The sequence below is a fragment of the Thalassophryne amazonica genome, chromosome 10 (genome assembly GCF_902500255.1).
Source record: "Thalassophryne amazonica chromosome 10, fThaAma1.1, whole genome shotgun sequence".
Taxonomy (NCBI): Eukaryota; Metazoa; Chordata; class Actinopteri; order Batrachoidiformes; family Batrachoididae; genus Thalassophryne; species Thalassophryne amazonica.
Window position 1 is genome coordinate 73,992,066 of NC_047112.1, and position 18,816 is coordinate 74,010,881.

An 18,816-nucleotide genomic window follows, 5' to 3' on the forward strand; every position below is an offset into this window, starting at 1 on the left:
ACACATCAAAACGTGCACATTAATTTATTTGTTCTTGTACATCTGTGCTTACATCAGAAAAGGGATTTGGCATAAAAAGTGCCAAATCAATATGCAGGTGCATAAAAATAACTCAATATGGATGAATTCCAAATGAATGGGATCAGCCATAAATGACAACACTTGTTTTGGAAAAAAAACAAGTGCTGACAAAAGCCCTAACCCTGTAACCTGCTGACTTATTTTTCATCATTGAAATACAGTGCTGGCCTGTATTATGAGAAAACAAGGCATGAGGAAGTACACAAGGCTTTAAGAGAAGATCTGACAGATTGTCACATGCTTGAGTCAGGATTTTATATGCTAACAATAAAACCTGAAAGCCTGATCTCACATAAGCAAAGCTAGTATTGGAGTACTGTGTACAAAGTCTAGTGTAGAAATCTAATAGTAGTATTTTGAACCATCACTTTCTCAGAACAGCTGCATATATTGTTTGGATATACTAGGGTTAATGAATACAACCCCTGGCAAAAATTATGGAATCACCGGCCTCTGAGGATGTTCATTCAGTTGTTTAATTTTGTAGAAAAAAAGCAGATCACAGACATGACACAAAACTAAAGTCATTTCAAATGGCAACTTTCTGGCTTTAAGAAACACTATAAGAAATCAAGAAAAAAGATTGTGGCAGTCAGTAATGGTTACTTTTTTAGACCAAGCAGAGGAAAAAAATATGGAATCACTCAATTCTGAGGAAAAAATTATGGAATCACCCTGTAAATTTTCATCCTCAAAACTAACACCTGCATCAAATCAGATCTGCTCGTTGATATTGACCCTATGCCATGACATTGACCCTACGTGTCTTTTTGCAAGGAATGTTTTTGCAGTTTTTGCTCTATGGCAAGATGCATTATCATCTTGAAAAATGATTTCATCATCCCCAAACATCCTTTCAATTGATGGGATAAGAAAAGTGTCCAAAATATCAACGTAAACTTGTGCATTTATTGATGATGTAATGACAGCCATCTCCCCAGTGCCTTTACCTGACATGCAGCCCCATATCATCAATGACTGTGGAAATTTACATGTTCTCTTCAGGCAGTCATCTTTATAAATCTCATTGGAAGGGCACCAAACAAAAGTTCCAGCATCATCACCTTGCCCAATGCAGATTTGAGATTCATCACTGAATATGACTTTCATCCAGTCATCCACAGTCCACGATTGCTTTTCCTTAGCCCATTGTAACCTTGTTTTTTTTCTGTTTAGGTGTTAATGATGGCTTTCGTTTAGCTTTTCTGTATGTAAATCTCATTTCCATTAGGCGCTTTCTTACAGTTCGGTCACAGACGTTGACTCCAGTTTCCTCCCATTCGTTCCTCATTTGTTTTGTTGTGCATTTTTCGATTTTTGAGACATATTGCTTTAAGTTTTCTGTCTTGACGCTTTGATGTCTTCCTTGGTCTACCAGTATGTTTGCCTTTAACAACCTTCTCATGTTGTTTGTATTTGGTCCAGAGTTTAGACATAGCTGACTGTGAACAACCAACATCTTTTGCAACATTGCATGATGATTTACTCTCTTTTAAGAGTTTGATAATCCTCTCCTTTGTTTCAATTGACATATCTCATGTTGGAGCCATGGTTCATGTCAGTCCACTTGGTGCAACAGCTCTCCAAGGTGTGTTCACTCCTTTTTAGATGCAGACTAACGAGCAGATCTGATTTGATGCAGGTGTTAGTTTTGGGGATGAAAATTTACAGGGTGATTCCATAATTTTTTCCTCAGAATTGAGTGATTCCATATTTTTTTCCTCTGCTTGGTCTAAAAAAGTAACCATTACTGACTGCCACAATCTTTTTTCTTGATTTCGTATAGTGTTTCTTAAAGCCAGAAAGTTGCCATTTGAAATGACTTTAGTTTTGTGTCATGTCTGTGATCTGCTTTTTTTCGACAAAATTAAACAACTGAATGAACATCCTCCGAGGCCAGTGATTCCATAATTTTTGCCAGGGGTTGTAGATATATTATCTGTATGTTAAACTGTTCAACAACAAATAGAGCAAAGCATGCAACAGTCAACAATCGCTGTTTTAGCATTGCTGACTACTTTTGCAGCCATGTTGAAAGTGAAGTCACATCTAACTCCGAATTCAGAAATCAAGCCACATTTTTGGTGTTCTACCTTTACTAGGTATTTTCTTTGAATTCCTAGAAAGAATTTAATCCTTGATCTGTGCACCCAAAACATTGACATATTATCTTCTGGTGGGATTAACTGCACTTGTCACATGTGGAAGATTGCTATGGAACACATGGGCTCACATGTGCCAGGAACTCAATGAAGTCCCCTGTGATGAAATAGTGCACAGAGCTATCTAGCAAAGTCAGCCAAGCACATCAGGTGCCCTTTCATTGTCGACAATGAGGAGAGGCAGAGAGAGAATGTAAATGAAGTTTAAAAGTCAGTGAAGATCTTGTGTCCCTGCAGGGCTGTCAGTGCCCTTTCACTGCTTGTCAAAACACTCATATTAGCTCTACTTTGATGTGCCAGTTTGTGTTTACTATTTTATGGTTTTAAAATTAATAGCTCATATATCCAAATGGTTCATCTGTCCCTGATCGCCAGCTGTACTCCAGTCCTTTCTTCTTGACACCTGTGGACGTTGAGTTTCAGGCCTCTCAAAGATTAATACTAGCTGTGCCTTCACTTATTTTTATTGGTAGTCATACAGATGGGTGACAAATGAAAGGAAATGTGAATAAATGAATACAGGTCCTTTTTTTTTTTGCTCATACACTTGTGCAGAAGTTCATTGCTCCAATTTACCCAAATTGACATCATAACAACTTCAGTCATGGCGTTTGCTCTGTGTAAGCATGATCCCATCAGATCTCAGAAGCTAAGCAGTGCAGAATCTGGTTAGTACTTGGATGGGAGACCTCTGTGGAACACCAGTGGTCGTGTGTGTTTCTCCAGGTAACAGTGGAGTTGCGTCAGGAAGGGCATCCGGCTTAAAATGTGCCAAATACCAGTGTGGATCTGGCTGTATCTGCTGTGGCAAACCCAAACAAAAAATGGGAGCAGCCGAATGGACAACATAACAAATCGTTAACTTTTGTATGTGATATGTTTGCATTCTTTATATGTTAGCAAAGCTGCTAGCATGACCGTATTTGCAGTTGTCACTGAGTCCAGTCCACAAATAGAAATCTGCCCACCTTAAACATTTGCCATCTTAATATCTGTTCCTTATCAAGATAACAACGAAGCCCAAATATGTTACTACGGGCATCCACATTCTTTCAGAGGTGATCAAGTGAACGCATTCTTTTCAGAACTTGAAAGTGACCAACCTCAATTTTCTGAGTTTAATGTTGTTTTTGAAGGCAGTATTAATGTAAATATTTCCTTTAAATTGTCACCTAGTGTTTCTATCTTCTAATAATAATGGCTGTGGTTATAATAATAATAATAATAATAATAATAATAATGATTGTTGTTATCATTGGTAGTTTTATGTTTAGTTACTTTCAGTCTTTTGTTAGTTAGCTTTAGTTTCAGTTCATTTTAAGATTCAAGTAGCCATTTAGTTAGCTGCATGTCCAATTAGCTTGCTACTATGTTAGCTTTTTATGTTAGCGTTATATTTCGATGGATTGCTTTTTACTAATCTTTATTCTGAGTTGGCGCTTGTTAGATAAATCTGTGGGTTTATATACTGTTTTGTTTTGGTAATAAGTAATCACCTTAATTAAAGGATAATATATTTTTACTACGAGTCTGTTATCTGCTTCAACGTGCATGTGGAACTGGATTTAACTGGTTTTAGCACTTAGAACAAAGAGAATCAAGTTACCATAGGGTTTTTGACCTTGCGCGGGTTTGGGCAGGGGTCCGGACCTCCCTCTGAGCCCACGAGAAGCTAATAATAGTAGGATTTGCGAAATAAGGTCCACCTTTTGTCATGCCCATATTTTGTTTTATAAAAACTGTTTGATTTTCTTTGTTCGGGGTTCTGGGGAATGAATCTCCTGCGAGAAAGAAGTTAATCTGAATCCAGGCCTGTTTTTCACCGTGATTTTGAATACATTTAATCTGAGAAACAGTTTGACTTTGTACTTTCTAGGTACAACATTGCAATTCGAACCTGGGTGAAACTAACACATTATAGTTAGCTTTCACGTTATTTTAAAATTACATTATACTAATTAGCAGTTTCACAGATAGCGATGGCTTACTATTTGACTAGAATGAGGTGCAATGTTGTTTTGATTTGCGTGGTTTATTTTATAAATTAACAGCAGCCGGTCTGCTCTGTGTCAGCCTGATCCTGTCAGATCTCAGAAGCAGTGCAGGATCTGGTTAGTACTTGGATGGGAGACCTCTGGAACACCAGCGGCTTTGTGTGTGTTTCTCCAGGTAGCACTGGAGTTGCGTCAAGAAGGGCATCCGGCATAAAACCTGTGCCAAATACCGATACGGATCTGGCTGTATCTGCTGTGGCGACCCCGAACAAAAATGGGAGCAGCCGAAAGGACAACAACAACATTTTATAATTTAACACAATTGAATCTCAAACTTTGTATTTGACCATATAAGCTTAAATACAGCAATCAGATCTGCAGTGTTTTTTTTTTTTCTCGTCATCGTCTCTCCAGTTTTCTTACTCTCTATCCACCCGTGCTGTTCCTCTGGCTGCCGAGCAAACACAAGCTTCCATCTGCGAGATCACAAGACTTATGAAGTCGAGCGAACAAACAGTGGTATTAAGACAACTGCAAATGAAGGCCAATCTTCATGCAATCATGAAGAAAAGCGGCTCCTTTAATCTGCCCTTGCGTCCTGCACACTGCAGCCCTCCTCCCTCCTCTATCGCCTCCTCCTCCACCCACTCCTCCCACCCTCCTGTGCTCCCTATCTCAGTTCTGGCTGTGTTGCTGGGCTGGGCTCAGAGGCAAGGAAAACTGACTGACGCATAGATTATTCATAGATCAGCCCTTGGTGCTCTCTCTGGCTCCTCCACTCTCTGGCTCAGCTTTTGTCCTGCTCTCTCTGCAGATCTCGGTCTGTTTGCGTGGCCTGTGTCAAACTGTTAAGAGAGGAGAGACGGATGATGGAAAGTGGAGCTCACTTTTGGAATGATTGGCAAGCAGCAAGCAGTGCAAACAGAAAGAGAAGGAAACAGAAATGGGCATTTCCTTCCTTTGTGTGCCCTTGACCTTTCTTTAGTTTGATATCTGCCACAGTGCACTTCTATAAAAAGAGCTGTTGTTGCTTCCTCCTCTGTCCTCAGGGCATCACACTGGGTCCTACACAAGGACGGAGTGGAGTTGGTTTTCCTTTTCTGTGTCTCTCCCCGCCTCTCTCAGGGTTCTCCAAGTTAATTGCGCTCACGTCCAACCCAGTCAGGCTCTGTGTGTGTGTGTGTGTGTGTGTGTGTGTGTGTGTGTGTGTGTGTGTGTGTGTGTGTGTGTGTGTGTGTGTGTGTAGTTTGTTCTTAGCCAGCCCTAATAATAGCCCTACTGTCATAAACATAGTCTGGAGATCCCTGTGGCCAGCTGTGTCCGGCCCAGCCGCCCAGGGCTCCGGTAGTGATGCTGATGAATAACCCCACACACACAGACAGAGCTTGGTTCAGCTCCAAGCACATTCCCAAAGCTCTTGCCAAGTCAAAGGCCAAGACCTCCTACTGCACCACCAAACAGTCTTTTACATTCTCTCTCGTTATGTGTGTTGAGTAAAAAGCAGGATTAAACCCAAATCATTACCAAACAGACTATCGAAAGGAAAACTATACCAAGTATTTTTACACATGAGCTTGTTGAGTTTGTGGCTTTCCAGTTGTGTGCAGCTGATGAGTAATGGTACATTTGGTAAATTCAATGCAAGGGAGAAAGGACAGCGGAAGGACCAAAAATGTATGGAGGCCACATGGAGTTGAACCAGTTGAGCAATAGACATCCATCATACAAACAGAAAATTGGTTTTAAATCAATAGATAAGGTGACATTGATATACAGCCTCATGAATCAATCTAAATGGACTATGAACCGTTTGACTGTTCAGTTTTAATGTTATGAATCAGTTGATTTAAGATTGCTTCACTACTTCCACGTCTTCAAACTCTTGTCAAAGGTCAACACAAGGATCACACAAAACTGGTCACAGGAACGTTTAGTTGAGAGGTAAAAATTAAACCTACTGTACATGTCCTATAGCAGTACACGGAGTAACGGACAAATGTACCCATTGGAACTGTGTGGAGAGACAGCACCAGTGTTCTGCAGCATAGCAGCAAAACTCTGAAGAAGGCACCTGCTTTTTTAAAAAAAAAAAGTGTATTTGCTTGTTTTTGGCTTATTCTGGTTTATCATCAAAATGAATGTCTACATTAAGTATGGCATCATCATGTTGCATTATATCGAATCATTCTATCATAAAAGATGTCATTCCTGAATCACACCGAGGTACATTTGCTATCTAATCCCTAATACAGGCTCATCTGTCGTATACTTGAAGACGAACCAGTGTGCTTGCACATCGGCATGTGCCGTGGGAGGAACCCTTTTGTTGTTTTCTCCTCACTTTTGCTGTCTCCTTCCTTTCAAGGCCGCTGGATTTTGGTTGAGTTTTTTAGTATGCGCTACCAGACAGTGGTGAATATTTATAGCTGTGGAAACACTCTGCACTGCTCGATCTGATAAGCAAATGAGGGAACGTGGTAAATTAAGCCCACACAGAGGCCGGAATTCATTCCAGTGGGTGGGGACGAGGGCGCAATCGATTTGCAAAAACTGCCACCTGCGGCTGATCCTTTATCCTCCACCCTCTTCCTTTGCCATTTTCTCTATCCCCCATCACCCCTGGAGGAGGAATTCCTTAACCTCCACTGCCGCTGCCCCCTTCTTCCACTTCTCCATATAGACCCACCAATCTGTCTCTGGGGAGATTTTGGGCAAGAACTGGAAGAGGGAGGTGATGTGTGGGGGGTAAAATGGGTTGGGGTTGGGAGATGGCTGAGAGGGGAGGTAGTGGGGGGGGGGGGGGGGGCCTTGGGTCAATGAGCAGGAAGCTGCAGCCATATTAAAGAAAATAGAAAACCCCAATCTCTCTCTCTTTCTCTCTCACCCCTTCTTCTTTTTCTTCTCTACACTTACAATTTCCATTTGCTTGCATTTTCTATTGAAAGCCAATAGCGTTGTCCCAGGACTAAGATGGATGGCTGCACTACAGCTAAGGTTTAATCAATAGGTCTTTTTAATTTGCCATCGATCCACGTTAAAAGCTACTGCGGCTCTCACTGCGTATGCATGCATCTGCTTGTGTATGACTCCGTGTGTGTGTGTGTGTGTGTGCACGTGGGTGTACACATTGTATTCGTGTTTTTGTGTGTGCGCATACGATGCACTTGACTTTGGATTTGGACGTGTATATGCCAGTGTGCATGTGCAGGATGGGCAGAGATGGCCACCGTGCTTCAGTTTATTGACATTCTAGCCCCATTATTTAATTATTTAATTCCCAGACAGATACTAATGGAGCTAGCTAATAGATTGTGGTTGCTTTACTTCCCAGTCCCTGAATATATGTACAAATGGAATTAGGTTTGACTTTGCCACTGCAGGAAAGCATTCACAGTGCTAAGCAAACCCGTCCCCCGGAGACTCACTTCTTCTATAAGCACATCAACAACTAGAAATGCACTTAGTATTACATCCAGTTACTGCGGCGTGCCATCTGAGATTATATGTTCACATATCGTGGGCGGGGTCACCGTGTTGTGTTTGAATATGTTGGCATGTTGGATCTTAACACACATACCTGATGGTTAACAACAGGACTTGTTTTTGTCACCTCTTATCCATGACCTTCATTCACTGTCGGTTGGTTAAATGACACTTGACACATTCATGCAGAGCCACAAGGGTGTATTTGATGTAAATTTCATCATCTGTTTAATCGGGAGTTTATGCATGCACCCCAAATTTGTAGTACAGCATACGAACTGAGGTGAAGTTCGGCACCAGCACCTGCTCCCGGACCCAACTTGATTTGACTCAAACCGCACATGCAGCAGCACAGTGTTTCCCAATCCTGCTCCTCGGGACCCAAAGTACTACAAAGCTTCCATTTGTCCCTGAACTAATTAGACCAGATCAGCATAGTCAGGTGTGTTCAGTTTAACAACAGCTGACTGAGCAATGGAACCCACTTGATTGAGTTGATCTTCTTGGATTAGTTCAGGGACAAGTGGACATTGTGCACTGCATTCAGAAGCACTGTGCTAGAAACAATGCATTGATGTTAACGATGGCATCAATACTTCCGGTGGGTCGCTGGGGTCCTCTGAGGCAAAACTATTCACAAAATGCATTTCAAGTAAAACACAGAACCATATGTTATGGTGTCACTGAATTATAAGGAATTAATTTGCATGACTCAAACAATGCCCCTTGTTGTTGTTGTTGTCATAATTCTGATTATTATATGGCTACGACGCTATGCACGCTGTGATTGGTTGATTTCCGATCTGATATTTTCCTATATCAGACTGTTACCATTACAGTCGGTCCAGCTCGCGTATCACATTTGTTACAAACCAGTAAGCTAAAAACACGATTAGAAAAACCAAGTTGGACAAGAACATACTCCATAATTATCTCAACAGCATTTGAAAAACACACAGATTGAACGCTTACCAGCAATGACTGCGAGCCCAAAACTGTCACCAGCTTTCATATTCGGGCGATATGTATATTTACGTGTTTATATATATGTGTATATATATATATATATATATATATATAAGAATATCAATATGATAAACAAATTATCCTTGCTTGGTTGGTCTGTACAGGAATATCAGACCTCTGTCTTTTTTGCATGGACCTCGCTATACGTTTGGTCCGTACTGGCAACACCTCAGTCTGATATTTTCCCGCACAGACCTTGCACTTGTTTAATAATCCTTCATTATTTGGTTTGTAGTGGTCACTGCATTTCTAAATGTCCTTGCATTGTCATCAAGGGTGTATTTTGATTTGCTGCACAGTGACACCAAACAACACAAATGCGTGCAAATATCCTGCACGAACTCTTTACCTTTTGTTAATGCACTCGGCTAACCATTGTTCTCATCTTCATTCTTCTGTCCAGGTGACCGCATGCGTCAGACCGAAAACCGTGCAACCCGCTGCAAGGTGGAACGCCTGCAGCTGTTGATGCAGCAGAAACGTCTGCGCAGGAAGGCCAGGCGGGACCAGCGCGCTCCCTATCAGTGGCTGCCCAACCGCAAGGCCGGGCGCAGCAACAGCAACAGCAGCATGTCCAGCGAGGGCTCCCTGGACCTGGACTTTGACGACTCGGTGTGGAAGCCCGATGTCAAAGCTGACTTGAAGTCTGAATTCGTCATGGCCTGAACATCCCATCCCGAAGGAAGGGCGACTGATCTGAAGACGTGCGAAGCATTGACTGGGATTTGTTTTGAGATATGGTTTGAGCGAGTGATTTGGTGGGAGGTGACGCAGTATCGCGCAGTGAGGAAATCAAAGCTCTCCTTGTCATGTGCGCAGTACTCCCTGCAGACTTTAATCCCTTTCTGTCCTTCGCGGCTGACCTTGTGAGAAACAGCAACAATAGCACGTGAAATTTCTTTTGATGCTTGGATGTGGACAAGCACCAGCCAGGACTTGCCAGTGTACAAGACGTTTGGGTTGTGATCACAGAATCCACACCTGAACTTGAGCATAGCAGAATTCAGTGGGTAGTGGTGGTGGTATTTTCAGATATGTTTGGTTTTTTACACTTTCTTTTTCTTTTTTTTGTGCACTCTGGACAGCAATGAAGAGATCCACACTGGACTTTTTAACAGGGCAGGAGCTCCTGATGTCTGCTAATTACAAGAACGGCAGAACAGCCAAACTGTGGATTATTCTGATGGGCATTCTTACTGATCTCAAAACGCACCAACCAGAGTCCAATTTTTACTAATTGTGAGGTGGTTAAACTTTTTTGTTTTGTTTTCCATTTTGAAACATATTATATTTTATACACAACAACTAAAAAAAAAAAAATGTAGCATTGTTCACAGAGCATTCAGGTTTTCATATAACGGTTCAAAAATAGTTGTTGATTTGCACAGTTTCTTGATTTATAACAGCTGGTCAAAGTGTGCAAGGAGGAGGCGGGCCTGACAGAATTAAAAAAAATATGGTTATGGAAGTACTGATATCAACCTCAGCGACATACGGAATCGATAGGAATGATTATTAAGCAAAATTAATATTAACAGAAAGTGCTTTAGATGAGTTTAAATCCTATAATGTATATGAAAAAAATCTATTTTTATTTCTCCTCCTGTCTGCTGTTTTTTAAAAATGGCAGCCCTATGTGGCTTTGGTCAAATCCTTAACTTACCGACAAGTAAATGCGTCAATCACACATCAGCTCGTTCACAAATTACGGCACACAACAATATTTGCGCAGCTCGCCTCGTGTGCGACTGACCCAAATGGACTTGTGGAGGGTTGATGTTTGTGTATATACATGTGACAATTGGCACAGGTTAACGAGGGTGCATGTGCGTTCAACTGAAGTGTAAATTGAGTTAGAATATCTTGTGATATCGTCAAAGTTGTCTTCTCCCAAAACCCCATAGTTTCACAGAATCAGGGAGCCCAGCTCAGTGCAGCTGAAGAGCGCGCCGCTACTTAGCAAACATCAAAATCAGATCCGAGTTTGAGGCCTATTTCACCACATGTCCTTGTAATAATGTGGATTTTTTTTTTATTTTAATTAGAAAAAGGGATGGCGAGGGAACAGTGTCCAGCATCATTATCTAGTGCCTCCACCAGGACATCCATCGACATATCAAGTTCGGCCTTTCACAGTTTTGCTGCTACACGGGGGGACTTTAAGGGTGGAAACAAAAAGAAAGAAAAGAAAAAATACCACAGCAGGGTGGGTGGCAACTCTTCTTTGCATGCAGAAATGTTAGTTACACTGATCTTTTGTCTAATCATGGTTGGAAAATAAAAAAAAGAAAGCCGGTGCTGTGGGAATGAAGGTTAACAACGTGCATGAATTTGTGAAGAAAATAAACAACGCTGCTTTTGTCGGTTCGGTTTTGTCTTTTTTTTCCCCTTCAGTGTTTGAGTAACCGTGTCCTGCTAAAGTATTACAGCACACACACACACACAAAAAAAACAGATGAAGTACAAGTGGGGACTCGTGTCTCGCTCGGCGCTGAACATTTCTGTTACGTGACGAAGAGGATGGTGGCGCTGAGCAAAGAGCTACTGACTCTATACTCCCTGATTGCTGGTTTTATGCTCTCAACCCCCCCAATACCCCAAGACTGTCAAGGACCCCGACAGCCAGCGTCACCCGAAGCTCATGTGGATGTAGTCACTGGGATCAAACGGCGGTGGGGGGATTCACAGTACTGTCCTTAAAACCCGAACCTGCTCCAGAGAAGCATGTGTCTGACTGTCTCTTTAACCGTCTGTGTGTCTGACTGATCGACCCACCCTACCACGATTGCACTCCCGGAGATTGCAGTGAGAGATTACCTTTTTGGTGAACCTCATTTTTTTTTTTTTTTTAAGTGGCCTTACCTTTCACTAAAAAAAATAAAAATAAAAAAATAATAAAAAAAAACAAAAAAGGACACACTTAGGGACTATGGGATGGGAATGTTTTGTTGGCTTTTAAACTCTCTGTGTGTGATTGTTGGACCCGTTGTCATCGCGGCACCGTTTTGTCACAGAGGACGCTGGGCATCTGTTGTTTTCGTGCTTTTCGCTGGTGGAGTCTCTATTATGTCAAGGCTTCTGTGCCTTAAAATGTTGCCCTCGCAGTGTCTGTTGTTTTTATCGATCGATTTGCAGCCACGACAGTTGTAGATTTTGGAGTTTAAAGCTCATTTGAGTGAATCAAGTCCAGTTCTAAAGCTGGTGTTGGTCCTCACATTGTATCTTTTCTCCCGTGTCTTCATCACATTGCCAGTCTTGTTGGTCTCTGTTGTCCAAACCTCATCTCCCTTGAACTCACTCCTCACAAATAACAAGGTGCAAATCCATGGAACTTATATTTATCTGTCAAGAGTTTTACACCACAGTACTTACAAGGCAAGAAACAGCCCTGATTGAGTGTAGGAACGTCCTCTAAGGACGCTAGACTACATGCACTTGTGTTTTCTTGGATCCAGCATATTAAAGGACAATTTACCCTCTGCCCCTCCCAAATTTTATTTAAGTTTTTTATATGTATGGACTATAATCTGTGTGTGCCTCACTTCTGTGTGAAATTCAAAAAAAAAAAAAAAAAGAAAAGAAAAGGATGAAACAAAACAAAAAAGATGACTCAGCATTATGGAGAGGAAAAAAAATACAGTGCGTTGGTGGAATTCTGATCACGTCATTTAAGTTGCCTGTGTTTTCTTGTAGCCAACTATTGAAAATAACAGGATTCAAAAATACAATTTACAATGTTCTAGCTCTAGACCGGTGTAGCACATGTGTGACTGTATTAATTTATGAAACCAAAATGGTAACTGTGAATTATGTATTTCTTTGTGCTTTTTCTTTTCTTTTCTTTTTTTTTTAAAGTGGGGGAGAAGGTTGTTGAGACATGGCAACAACTGATGCTCATGTCCAAAACTTTTTTTTTTTTTTTTTGGTGGAATATAATGGAAACAAAATGTTAAATGTTTCCAGTAAAAAAAGAAAAAAGTGAAAAAGAAAAAAAAAGTTTAAAAAAAAACCCATATGAATATATTTTTTTCTTAAGCAATACATTTCAGTGTGACTTGTGATAGAACATTTTTCTTTTTTAGGTAATTAAATAAAAACAAAATGAGTAAACAGGTTGTCTGTGTGAGTATTCACTACAAACTCATTCAACAGCATTCAGGTATTGGGTGAGGGCTGCTCTTCAGTGAAGTATTTCATGTGAGAATCTACGTCATGAGGTGAACTGATGCGAGTTCTACATGATAAAACAGAGAAGCTTGAAACAGCATTGATAAAACTAGAGCACTGCGCTCGTAGAGCGCAAACCTTTGCCAACACGAGTTTCCATTTCCACAAAATTTTACCTTGGAAAAAATGTTCAAAGTCAAAGTCCTGTTAAAAGTGACTTTTCATAAGATAAATTAGATGTGATCAAATGTCAGGAAGATGTATCAATGTCAAATTGTCGATGTCAAATTCATGCACTTGAAAGTTTTTGGTGGTGGTGTCAGGTTTTTTTTTCCAAATTTTTCGGTTTCTGAATTCTTTTTCAGATAATTTTCAGAGAAAATTGGTTTTCTTTACTATGCACAATTTGCCATTGCTTTTTGACACTGATAACTGGAAGACAGACATAAAATTGGAACCTCCATCCAATTTTGGTGGTGTAGGTAAATCCATAACAGAAAAATGCGAGTGACTGAAGCACTTTTGATTGACATATAATGCAAAATGTACATCGAATGGGCTTTTCAACATTCAAATGTCCACAAAATCCACAATCCAGATCACATCTGGATCAAACTTTGTCAGGTGATAGTGAGTGCCAGTCTGCACCTCACTTTAAAATACGAGAGTGCTCGGGGTACATTTGATTAAGATGCAATGATAAATATACATCAAATGGGGTTTTCAATGTTAAATTTAAATGGCCAAAAATCTATAATCCGGATCAGATCTGGATGAAACTCTGTCAACCAATAAAGGATACCATCATACATAACGCTCTCAAATATGAAAGAAATTTGATCTTTTTTGACAAAGATACAAATTTTTGGAAATTCATTCAATGGTAAAAGACAGGAATTTTTCCGGTTTTCTAAGATTTTTCCTGACTTTGACCTATGACCTTGAAATTTGAGTCTGTTCTTGCCTATCAGGATATGAATCGTCAGTAAAAAAACTTCATAGCAATATAAGAAAAATTGTGGGCTCCAGGCTGTTCACAAACAGACACGCAGGGGTGAAAACATAACCTCCTCCAACTTCGTTGGTAGACGTAATCAAGTCTAGTATAAATAAAAATGTGAACCACTTGGTGGAGATCACAGGTGTACAAAAATGACTTGATTTTGGAGATCACCCTCAGTTGAAAGAAACAGGATTTCACAATATATTTTATCTGATCATCAAAAGAGAGTTTTTAGTCAAAGATTATTTCAAATTTCTTGCAGGCTGCATAACATTTTATGAGAGAGAATCCAAACTTGACCTCCATAACCTTAAAGTTTGGGGTAGGACCAAACAAGATTGCCTCGAACTTGTCATTATTGAAGAAAATTGTGACATCCATGTTTTAATATCTGCAACACGAAAGGAGTTATTTAGACTGCTGATATCAGATGGATTCAGTGATATGTACAGTTCAATCAATCAATTTTTTTATATAGCGCCAAATCACAACAAACAGTTGCCCCAAGGCGCTTTATATTGTAAGGCAAGGCCATACAATAATTATGTAAAACCCCAACGGTCAAAACGACCCCCTGTGAGCAAGCACTTGGCTACAGTGGGAAGGAAAAACTCCCTTTTAACAGGAAGAAACCTCCAGCAGAACCAGGCTCAGGGAGGGGCAGTCTTCTGCTGGGACTGGTTGGGGCTGAGGGAGAGAACCAGGAAAAAGACATGCTGTGGAGGGGAGCAGAGATCGATCACTAATGATTAAATGCAGAGTGGTGCATACAGAGCAAAAAGAGAAAGAAACAGTGCATCACGGGAACCCCCCAGCAGTCTACGTCTATAGCAGCATAACTAAGGGATGGTTCAGGGTCACCTGATCCAGCCCTAACTATAAGCTTTAGCAAAAAGGAAAGTTTTAAGCCTAATCTTAAAAGTAGAGAGGGTGTCTGTCTCCCTGATCTGAATTGGGAGCTGGTTCCACAGGAGAGGAGCCTGAAAGCTGAAGGCTCTGCCTCCCATTCTACTCTTACAAACCCTAGGAACTACAAGTAAGCCTGCAGTCTGAGAGCGAAGCGCTCTATTGGGGTGATATGGTACTACGAGGTCCCTAAGATAAGATGGGACCTGATTATTCAAAACCTTATAAGTAAGAAGAAGAATTTTAAATTCTATTCTAGAATTAACAGGAAGCCAATGAAGAGAGGCCAATATGGGTGAGATATGCTCTCTCCTTCTAGTCCCCGTCAGTACTCTAGCTGCAGCATTTTGAATTAACTGAAGGCTTTTTAGGGAACTTTTAGGACAACCTGATAATAATGAATTACAATAGTCCAGCCTAGAGGAAATAAAGGCATGAATTAGTTTTTCAGCATCACTCTGAGACAAGACCTTTCTGATTTTAGAGATATTGCGTAAATGCAAAAAAGCAGTCCTACATATTTGTTTAATATGCGCTTTGAATGACATATCCTGATCAAAAATGACTCCAAGATTTCTCACAGTATTACTAGAGGTCAGGGTAATGCCATCCAGAGTAAGGATCTGGTTAGACACCATGTTTCTAAGATTTGTGGGGCCAAGTACAATAACTTCAGTTTTATCTGAGTTTAAAAGCAGGAAATTAGAGGTCATCCATGTCTTTATGTCTGTAAGACAATCCTGCAGTTTAGCTAATTGGTGTGTGTCCTCTGGCTTCATGGATAGATAAAGCTGGGTATCATCTGCGTAACAATGAAAATTTAAGCAATACCGTCTAATAATACTGCCTAAGGGAAGCATGTATAAAGTGAATAAAATTGGTCCTAGCACAGAACCTTGTGGAACTCCATAATTAACTTTAGTCTGTGAAGAAGATTCCCCATTTACATGAACAAATTGTAATCTATTAGACAAATACGATTCAAACCACCGCAGCGCAGTGCCTTTAATACCTATGGCATGCTCTAATCTCTGTAATAAAATTTTATGGTCAACAGTATCAAAAGTGTGTGATCTGCCCAAAAATGGAGGACATTGTGGGTTTGAATAATCTGACTGAGGGGAAGCATGTAAATGGAAAACAGGAGTGGTAAATAAATGGTAAATGGACTACATTTATATAGCACTTTTCCATCTGCATCAGACACTCAAAGCTCTTTACAATTATGCCTTCCATTCACCCCGATGTCAGGGTGCTGCCATACGAGGCGCTCACTACACACCGGGAGCAATAGGGGATTAAAGGCCTTGCCCAGGGGTCCTAAGTGATTTTCCAGTCAGGCAGGGACTGGACCCAAGCCCAACACCTTAACCACTAGACCATCACCTCCCCTGGAGTGGACCCAGAACAGAACCTTGAAGCACACCACAACTCAACTGGGCTGAGGAGGAGGACATCTTTTCCAAAGAAACAGAAAAAGGTCTATTAGTGAGGTAAGAAAGTTGAGTAGCTGACACCCCCTCACCATCCAATGGAGACTCCTCATATTCATCATCGCATTGCACCCAGTGAATAAAAATGTCACACATTCACAAGAAATGTCGGTTTCTCAGAATGCAAACGATAGAGAACCACACCCTACTTATTCTGAGTCAGGCTCAAAACTTCTCAATCACCCTTGGTACACTTCAACATAGAGGACTGTAAATAAAACTGGTTATAATTCCTAAATGATTAATGTGATATTTTTGTTCAACTCCTTGAAATAAAGCTGAAATCTGCACGCTGAGTGCATCTTGAACATTTCATTTTAACTCCATTCTGGTGGTGTATTGAAGCAAAATGACAAAAATTGTGTTGATGTCCAGTTACTTATGGACTTAACTGGAGTTTCATCAGGGAAGCCAGATTTGTTTTTTTTTTTTTGAAAAGTACAATTGCTACAGCTTGGGCCACCCAAGCGGTAAACTTCATAGCTGTCTTTCCCATAGTCAGACTTACTGCATTTCCTTGACTGGCCCGCTTGAGGCTGGCTCCAAAACAGAGCACATTCCCGTAGGACTCCATGTTAAAATGTCCAACTTCAGAGCAGAAATAAACACCTTTACAGCCTGGTACTTGTATAAAAAAAAGGTTTTGGTCTCCATAGATAGTGTCCCCCTCCACCCACCCCCTCCAGTTGTACTAGGGGTGAATTTATTCCTGACATTTAAGCCATAAAGTTATGTATAATTGTGGGTGTGGTTGGTTTGAGTGACACTGGCTGAGCCCAGTGACTCCTCCCCCTGTAGCCTACAACCGAAGCTCAGAGTCCCACTTGCGCCCACTTGCTGCTGTGTTGTTGCCATGTCTGTTTATTTGGAGTAATTTGTTACAAACACCTGGAATAATACTGCTTGTTTTGTGGTCATCTGTTAGGTCCACTTGATGCACAATGACTAAGAAAATAACTTTTACTGTCCAGACCAAAGTAAATCATTAGGAGAACCACTGCGCAGTCCCCAAAAATCTGATTTAACAAAAACCTAAACGGATGCTAGTCTGCTAGCTGGTGGTTCGGAATTGAAGAGAGAGGGGCGTGGTTATGCTTTTTTCCTCACACACTGAGCCATCCAGGCTCCGCCCCTGTATGCATTAATGAGTTCATTGTGAATCAGTGTGGGTGGAGCTTTCGCTATGATGACGCCCAGACAAGGGGGTCATTTGGGCTGTTCTGGGTCTCTATAGAAAACCTATGAATGACATGACGTGGGCCTTGTCCAGATACAGTCTATACAGGTCCTCCTCACATGAAAGTACAATATGTTGTGCAACATCTGCATGTCCTTCCCCCCGTCTGCATGAGTTCACCCTGTTAGGCTGTCCACCATTTATCTTGCCTCTCATCCAGCGTGCACCAGGATATAGGCTCGTCCTCTGTGACGCTCTGGTGCACAGCAGACAGATGTTACTGTGCATTCAGCTGCACACAAACATACTGTGTGCAAATGCATATCCGCTTTTTTACAGAAGAACCAAATTTTAGAACGTCAGGTTGCTTGGAATAGAAGACTTCCCCCTCATCTGTCAGTTAAGCAACACTCAAACCACAAGTGCGAACGCTGACACATATTCACTCTGAATGTTGCAGGTGTACCCGACAGACTGCCGTGAGACTGATTCTGTTCTTTTTGACTGCTGCACTACCTGTTTACATTTTACTGGATACACATGAGCAAAAAAAAGTGCCGCACCGGGCTCATGAATTCACATGGTTTCCAGTCATACTGCAACTCGCTCCATTGCGCCTCTTCTGAGAAGTCGCTGCCTATTTCTGATTGTCAGCGTCAGCCTCCACACCAACCTCACTGCCTTCTGCAAGCTCGCCGCCTGTGCGTGTAGCTGCCTTTAGAGATAGAAGAACAGACAGGCTCAGCTGCTGCCGCAAACTGAAACTCTGCGGCTGTGAGGATGGAGAGGGGTTCCGCACTGCTGGGGTTTCACATGCTGTGTGATCTAAGATAAGACGTGCTCAGCTGTATCCTCCCCACACATACACAAGCACAACGGAAAATATTCCAGGATGTCGCACTGAAAATGAACAACAGTTGCACGGCCTCCTGTCATAATGACACTTTGCATGTGTGCTTGTTGTGCTTGAAAGATAATGAAAATATGCTTTGTGATAATAATGACAGTAATGCAATAATGAATTTTATTCTGCACATTTGTGTGTGTATGTGAGCGTGTTCATGTGCTCGTTTGTGTGTACCTCAAAAACTATTGCACCATCTGACTGGACTTTTATACACAAGGTAAAGAGAGACATGAATGTCAGCACTGAGATATAAGTGTCTCTACATGTTTACTGTCACTGCATACAGACTGATTTGTGATGACTGAGTCCAGGAAGCAGTGGCGGCCCTAGAGTGATTTACTCCCCGGGCAAAACCCCCTGCATGTGCCCCCCCCACCCCCCACTATGCGCACACTAACATGGCCACCACCTCCGCCC

At 41.3% G+C, this 18,816-nt stretch overlaps 1 protein-coding gene across 3 annotated transcripts in view; it reads left to right on the forward strand.

The window, feature by feature from the left end:
• Positions 1 to 12,853, forward strand: part of midn (midnolin) — a 47,084-nt gene extending 34,231 nt beyond the window's left edge. For all 3 annotated transcript variants that reach the window (XM_034180278.1, XM_034180277.1, XM_034180276.1), the window contains one exon: positions 9,150 to 12,853. In XM_034180278.1, coding sequence (XP_034036169.1) covers positions 9,150 to 9,412 — 263 coding nt within the window. In that variant the 3' untranslated portion in view covers positions 9,413 to 12,853. The remainder of the gene's footprint in view (positions 1 to 9,149) is intronic.
• Positions 12,854 to 18,816: the final 5,963 nt, after the last annotated feature.